Source organism: Neltuma alba, unplaced genomic scaffold, assembly GCF_004799145.2.
Source record: "Neltuma alba isolate B1F8T4 unplaced genomic scaffold, ASM479914v2 tig00004273_pilon, whole genome shotgun sequence".
Taxonomy (NCBI): domain Eukaryota; kingdom Viridiplantae; phylum Streptophyta; class Magnoliopsida; order Fabales; family Fabaceae; genus Neltuma; species Neltuma alba.
Window position 1 is genome coordinate 125250 of NW_021633632.1, and position 8249 is coordinate 133498.

Here is an 8249-nt window from a genome sequence, read left to right on the forward strand (position 1 = left end):
TCAAGCTACTGATAGGTCATGGTGGGTAGTCCCTTTCTTTTCCCAAAATGGTTCTTTGAATATCTCCTAAGAAGTCAAGAAAAAGGCACAAAACATTCCCCATCATAGAAGCAGACATATCAAGTCCCGACCTATATATACAAGCAATGTCATCTCCCCAATTCTAGTGCATGTGTGAATCAATTGCGCATTAAGTAGTTTGGAACTTGGAAGCTTTTCACATCTTGAGATAGCCATCCATGTCTTTTTTTTTCTTTCTTTTTTATTTTCAGACTCTGTTAATTCCTTCGTACTTTTGAATTTGAATTCAAAACCGACTAATTGATTGATAACATCATTCATAGTGGGTCTCATTTGTGGATCCACCTCGGTGCAGCTCAAAGCCAAGGAAAGCACTTCAGTGACCTGTTTGAGTACATTGGAATTTGAATTCAAAACCTCCTCTGCAAGGCTTGAATTAACAATTTTATGAATATCTCCTGTCTCCTCCCCCAGACCGACCCAAACCCCTATCTCAGTTCCCCCCATAAACGATGAGTCTATTGCCTTCTTCCTGGTTATCAGCTGAAGCAAAACTATCTCATAACTGTGCACATCAAACTCCCTAGTGATTGATGTTGCATATAGCTTTTTGGTCCCTGGCCGATATGGAAAGATGTTATTTTTATATGAGCATTTGGAAAAGGAAAAGAAAGAGAAGGTTCACAATAAGTACCTGGTGTGCCTAGAATAGATGAGGATGGCGTTGTAAAAGATTGAAATGAAAGTTTGGCAGTACCAAAATCAGCAATACGAGGCTCCATATCAGAATCCAGAAATATACTTTTTGGCGTGATGGCACAGTGCACTATGGGAGGATCACAATCATGATGGAGATATGCCGAACCTCGAGCAATGGCAATAGCTATCTTATAACAGACACCCCACTTCCTATTGATGTCAAGAACTCGTCGGAGTCTGTACTCACGTCTTCCACGCTCCAACTCTGAACTATATTTCGGTGCTTAGATGACCCTTGCATTTTTGCTTCTCTCTCTGCACTCAAGATACTGCCCAAGTTCCCAGCAAACATGACGTCTTTTACAGCAACGTCTGAATCAAAAGGTTCGTCAACTGTGAAATCAAAATAATAATAATTATACCTAATTTATTAAAATTAAAATAATTTTTTAAAAAATTAATTTATTTTTATTTCATTTCTAATTTATAATTATAATATAATAATTATTATAACTATATGTTATATGATAATTAATCATAATAAAAAAGAGACAAATGGGCGGTGAGCCTGACGTTGCAACTGAGGACTCTGGGCCAAGGAAAGGGTGAAGGCATGAAGCGAACCGCGGGCCAGGGAAGATACTTCTGTAAAATTTGATTTCCTCCCCAGAAGCTCTACGCTGCTGCGGAGCAAATTTGGAGAGAAAAATACATGGAACCCACACTATTTTTTCTTCTCATCTTTTTTCTTTTTTTTTTTTAAAATTAAAGACTGAGTTGTTTACAAAATAACAAATGAAATAACAAGACCTAGGGCCACTCATAGATACGTTTCAAATAAGTTGAAATAAAACTCCTCTCACATGCTTATCTCGTATTTCATAAATCATAATTGAAGAGCTACTTATAAACTATTCTAACCAAGGCCTTAGTTTCCTTTGTCAACCTCTCCCTCAACAATTAAAGATGATTGATCTAGAATACAAAAGTTATCCTCCACGAAATAAGAGAGTTTAACTAAGTGACTAGCAGTAGGGATAAACTCCCTAAGAGTATGAACTAGTACAACCATCCGATTCGTATAAAATAAGACTCTAGCATCATCGAACAAGGAAAAATCTGTTTTTCTATTCATTTTTTTTGAACACTAAATGTGGATACCCTCGAGGATTCGAACCTTGATTCATTATATTGTAACGGACTCAATTTCCATTTGTGATTTATAAAATGTTTTAATGGGTTAAAATATATTAAGCATCTTAAAATATCTTTTGAGGTGTATCCAAAACTTCAAAATAGTGCAGGGTGCCAATTTTGCCCCTAACATTTCTTTTTTGTTAAAAGATCAAAATGCATTAAAAATCATAAGTTTTAATATAAACAACCATAAGAGACCGGGCAAGATGAGAAGGGGGTTGAGTTGAAGAGAGAAGTGTCTTCTGCGGCAAAGAAATTAACAATTCTAAATTTCCTAAGAAGAAGAGCAATATCACTTGATATAGCTGAAGAATTGCCTGAAAGCCCCTAATAAAAATAAGTCTTCAAACAAAAGACTTGCAACCGAAGGTTCTGTGCCTCATCCGACAGAGAAGAACTAATGATCCATAAAAAAGCTCTGAAGAACAAAATCCAGAAATTGCTAGTGTCCGCATTGGGGACATTCTTCCAGATGAATTTTTGCAAAGATTGTCTTTTAAACCCAATCCAAGTTATGCATGTGGAAACTGGTTTTTCTTTCTTTTTAAACATGATGATTGCCCAGCCGTCTCCTGCCAAAAAAGGATAGTAGCCCATTTTCGATATATGATGGATTTGATCAGTTGTGCGCATATGCATGAAAGGCATATCATTGAACGAGGAAATGCCTTTAACTTACTCTATAACAGAACTCGGAGGCAATTTTTTTTGCCCCATAGGTTGCATCATTCCTGGGTTTCCATAGCATATTAATTAGAATAATGATCTGAAGAGCAGTTTGAACCAAACCATCCGATTTCAAATCTATGAGAACCCTTATTAACCATGTTGCAAAGTCCTGGAAAGACTAGCTGTCCAGTTTAATTGATAATGCTCCAAACCAGATTGCCTTGGTAAAAGGGCAAGAGAGAAAGAGATGTTCTAAAGATTCCTGAGTCTAGCACCCAAAAGCACATAGAGATGAGGTATTTAGATGATGTTTAACCAGTATATCACTACAGGGGATTGCCTCATGAAGAAGTTTCCAGATGAACAATAAACATTTAGGCGGTAATGAAAGAGACCAAAGAAACTGCCAAAATATCTCCGGCTGAGAGCTAGAATTCTCTGCAAAGTAAAAATTTAAACCCATCTTTGACAAGGTACTGACCAGAAGCATTTCCCTTCCATGTCAACTTATCGGGAGGACAGAGAAATGAGAGGGGAATGCTGAGTATCTTAAAAGCAAACGATGGAGGATAAACTTCAAGGATTAGCTTCTTATTCCATTAAACCGGTTGTATTCTGGAGGAAGAATGCTGAAAGAGATCTGCCACTGTTTGAGGTGGATGCACTGTAACAGACTCTAATCTGTCTAAAGTTTAAACTAGATCAATTTCACCACCTTAATCGAACACCCACCTGACGTCCGTTTGAAACCCACTCTCCCCCTCTCATCCTCCCTGAACCAGCCGAAACTTTAGCCCCTGCCTCTCCTCGCATCAGTCCCTCTCCATCTCCATTCGTGACCCGTCTTTCCCTTTTTTCAATTATGAGTGAGAATGGAATAATTAGGAGCAGCAACAAGAGCACCGAATGGGATATTACAGGAGGGTTTGGTACAGAGGGATTCCCTTAATGGATATGAGAAATCCCAGATAATGGTGAAACGATGACGGCGGCCGCAAGGACTTGGTATTACTGATGTCCTTTTGGAGCAAATGATGGTGGCGGTGGATGATTAGAGTTTGGCAGCAGAATGAGAGAAGAAGAAGAAGGTAGAAGTTGGAAAGTAATATCATGAATATTGGAGGAGATAAGGTCGAATGAGTAATGATTATGTTGATGAATTGCATTTAGGCATGGATGAGTTTGCGGAGTCCGAAGCTCTCTTCCAGAATTCCAAATCAATGCCGTCACCATTATGCTCCAATTTGAAGTAGTGAGGGCTGATTTGCAGTGACAAATTCAGCTATGCTGGGAATAGCTCCATCCAAATATATGCACACTTAACTTACACTTTACTTTATATCTTCCAGTGAGTCCACTGAAAATTTGGAATTGAGAGGGAGAGAGAGTGAAGAGCTTGGTCGACAGATTCGCAGGGACACAATGCGAGGAAGGAAAGGGCGAAGGTTTGAAGGTTTCAAACGGACAGTAGGTAGGCGTTAGGTTATGGCGACATTGAACCATTTTAAATATGTTAGGTGCAAAATTCAACCCCAAACTACGATATGCATCTAAAAAATATTTCAAATGTTTAATGTACCTTAATCCTATTTTAATTTGTGAATACACAATTTTAGGAAAATTAAATTAATTTTTTTTGTATTTAGACCCAAACATTTTCAAATCCTTACTTAAGATTAATGTAAGATGCACTAAGAGAAAACAATATATACCATTGGTAATAAAAAAATAATACATAAAAAGATGAGAAGGGAACCTTGATTAATAATGTATATAAATATACTATTATCAGCGGGGTTAAATCTAATAAAAAAGTTAGTCTCTCACAATGTGATGAATCAAGTTCAAATCTCCACTAGGAGAAGTGTCATTATTTAGTGCCAATAATACCTCAAATAATAATGTCTCTGATAAAAGAATATCTGTGCCTAAAAAAAATTGTACATGCTATTGGTATTTAGAGCTCCCGATCATCGCCTGTTAAGCCTGTGTCAAATTATTCTGTACTAGTGCTTAGAAATTGTTCCTCTAGACCCATAAGCTTCACCTATTACTTGTCCTTCTCATAGCTGAAGAAACTATTTTCCTTTGATCATACGAGTTTCTACTTTTTTTGTTAGAGGATATCTTCTGATTTGTCTTTCATGTTCTTCCAAGTTCTGACCAATGACTTTCGAATAGTCCTTAGTTGTTTTCTGGTCAAAAAAAGAATTGTCCTTAGTTGTTCATTGCTCTTGGATTTTTCTGGAAGACAGATTTAAATTGTTCTATGGTACCCAATACTTATGAAGGAGGTTAGACACTAGACGCTCATTGGCATCTCAAAGTTTATATGAACATACCTGAAATCAGAAAATAGATAATTAAAGAACGTAGCTAAGAAGTTTCATATGCTCTAAAAACTTTGATGAAAGAGTAATGTAATGTTCAAAATTAACCTCCTAATTTTGTACTCATTGATTATTTCTATTTTATTTTTACTTCATATATTTATATATATATATATATATATCCACAGACACATAATTTAAGAACAAGTTTATAATTCAGCAGGTAGGCGCCAAAAGCCATCATTGAGTTCGTGGGCATGCCAAATTTAACTAAAGATCAGGTTTTGAATCATCCTAGGGTGAGATTCCATTGTTATATATTAGATACTAACATGTTGTTTCAAGATTTTCTTTTCACCAGCCACATATTTTTATTACCCTCATAAGCAAAAAGACTATCTAAAGCAAAAACTAAATACCTCACAGATGATGCTTCCATGGAAGCCGCCAGCCTGATCAGTGAGAAGAGCATCCACTGGAGGAACAACAGCACTGTGTGTGCATAACTACCCTACCTTATGGTTCATGGAAGAGTTGGTTGCTTGCAATAAAGCCCTATCCTTTGTCCCTCTTTTCCCTAGTTATCATATCATTATTGAGATGGACTACTTCTCTCTCCTTGAAACTAATTGAAGAGCTAATTGAAGATTTAATTTGGTTCTAAATATAAAACTATGATCTACATTATCTCTCATATTTTTTTATTTTTCTCCAAAATAGTTCAAATGTTCAAAAAACCGGGCCGAACTGGCCAGTTCAGACCGGAAACCGGTGAACCGGCCACTTGTCCTGTCTGGTTCATGCTATGAACCGGGAAATTTTTGAACCGGTTCAAACCGTAGTGACTCAGTAATAACCCGGTCAACTCGCTGGGTTAGATGGGTTAACTGGGTCACTCTGTTTTAAAAAATAAAAACCAAAAATTAGAAGTTTGAGGAGAAAAAGAAAGAGGAGGAGGGTGGAAGAGACAGCGGCGAGAAGGAGGAAGAATGGAGAAAAAGGTAGGGAAGAGGAAAGCAACTTGCCAAACTTTTCTTGGAAGCATAGAGCGCATATGCTGGAGTGTTGATTTTGCAAGCATCATTGCTGCCATGTCCAGCCTGTTTCTGCTTAGGAGGAGGAGTTGAGGAGGAGAACAAAAGTATATTCAAACTTAAGAGAAAGATGAACGAGAACCGATGGAGAAAAATAAGTGAAGGGAAGAAAGGCATAAGTTCTGGAGTTCTAAGTCAAATCAAAACACTGCAGAGTTTTTTTTTTTTTAAAAAAAAGATATTGTATGGGCAGACTATTCGCTGAGGACTTGCAGGCTATGGCACAACTTTTTTCCTTCTTTTTCGTTCTTCAAAGCATAGATGTGATTTTTCATTCATCTCATCTTTATTTTTTTTAACCAGACATTTCTCCCATTAATCCATATATATATATATATATATATATCAATTATATATAAATAAATACTATAACTTTGAAGATAGTAGAGGGAAGGCTGGTTAAAAAGAAAATCAAGGAGAGCTACTTGGGTGTAATACATACTATTTAATAAAACATTCTTAATGTTATTACAACTAAATTATTATTATATTTCTTAATTTTTTGGTTGGCAGCAATTATTATTATTGTTGTATTTTTTTTATCTTTAATTAAATTGTATTATTTTAATATTACCGGTTTGATTCAAGTTGACCCCGGTCTGACTCACTAACCCTTGAACCACTACCTTAACCGGTTTAGTGTCCGGTCTGGTTTTTTATTCCTTACTTATAGCACATGTTAAAGGATTTCTATTATAATGTATATGATTAACGAAAGTATTTTAGGAAGAACAACACTTATTGATAGCACGTATTTATTACAAATAACTAACTTAACTAATTTTTTAATATTTACAAATTAATTATCTAGCTCTTATATTAAAAATTGAAGTTAGTATTTCACATTTTTTTCCTAAAGTATTCCCTTATGGCACATGTCAAAGGATTTCTATTATAAGTATATGATTAACAGAAGAATTTTAGGTTGGCAAAAAAAAAAAGAGTACTAGTATTTTAGAAAAAACAATACCTATTAACAATACATATTTATTACAAATAACTAATTTAACTAATTTTTTTAATATACACAAATTAATTATTTAGCTCTCATATTAAGAATTAAAGTTAGTATTTCACATAGGCCATTTCACAAATGCAATTGAAGATGTTTAGTACAAGCATAAGTCCAAAAAGAAAATCCATCTCAAAAAACTAATCTATTGGGTAAAGGAGTTTTTTAAACTTGTGAACCCAATTTTTTTGTCAGGTTACTCAATATGAGACTCATAAAAATATCATGGCCTTGTTAATAATCTTGTGCATTATCTTGGTAATGTCTGGACGTAAATTTTCGGCAAACTACTAAGCTCTTATATATGCCACCCTCCACTAACTAACGTGAAAAATATTCTGTGACCAACATAGAATTCTAGTCCTGCTTACAGTAATGTCTTTTTGCCCATGCTCCTCGTGAGGGTAATTTCGCAGCTGATCCTCATGTGTACCTTGTGGATCAGCAGAATGATATGAGGTTTATTGCATGAGAAGATACAGGAATAATCTGCTAAGTTTAACCTATTTTATCTCATATGTCCTTTATTTTTCTGTTTCTTTCTTCCATGTCAGCTTCTTGTACTCTTGTAGTTTTAACTAATACACTTCCTCAGTTTTCATGGCTAGAAAAAGGAATGAACAAGACTTCTGTTAGATTTCACAGATATAAACAAAATATGTTGTATGTACCACAATCAGGAAAGCAAATCAATTCAATGTTATATACAAAGCAATAGCAATTCAGTTCCTTTGTTCAGTTTACAAAGGCACCATAATGCATTACCCGTAAAGCCAATTCATTGCATGAAATATCAACAACAGCTATATGAGAAACAGGTTTATATAAGCAAATCATAAAGCTTCATATTTATACTCACAAAACCAGATTTATATACTAAACAACACTACAAATAGTCACAAAAGCCTATGTATCTTCTCTAAAATCAAAGAGCAACTCAGCTTTTCTTCCATTTAAAAAAAAACATACGTATTGAATTAGCTTAACCATCAACATTGATCAATAGCCTGGTAAGATGAAAAGGATCGGGGTTAAAAAAAAAAAAAAAACACAGAAACAATGCCGTACTAGGTGTTAATAAACATGTTTGAATTGCGAACACTTCGCATCCATAGAAAATTGCTAATGTAAAAGCTTCGTTGGGACTGTCTATGATTTTATCGAACAGAAAGAGAGAAACAATGGGTAGCGAACAAGCTGCAAACTTGAAGAGGCTAATGATGACCA

The 8249-nt window shown here is 35.3% G+C and overlaps 1 protein-coding gene across 1 annotated transcript; it reads right to left on the minus strand.

Annotated features, from left to right (window-relative positions):
* On the minus strand, nucleotides 1-803 carry LOC114744147 (receptor-like protein kinase). The gene is made up of 3 exons (XM_028932334.1): nucleotides 716-803; nucleotides 367-638; nucleotides 1-66 (listed from the first exon to the last, which is right to left on the minus strand). Exons 1-3 carry the CDS (start codon nucleotides 801-803, stop codon nucleotides 1-3), a joined length of 426 nt encoding a protein of 141 aa, XP_028788167.1.
* Between the last annotated feature and the right edge of the window lie 7446 nt (nucleotides 804-8249).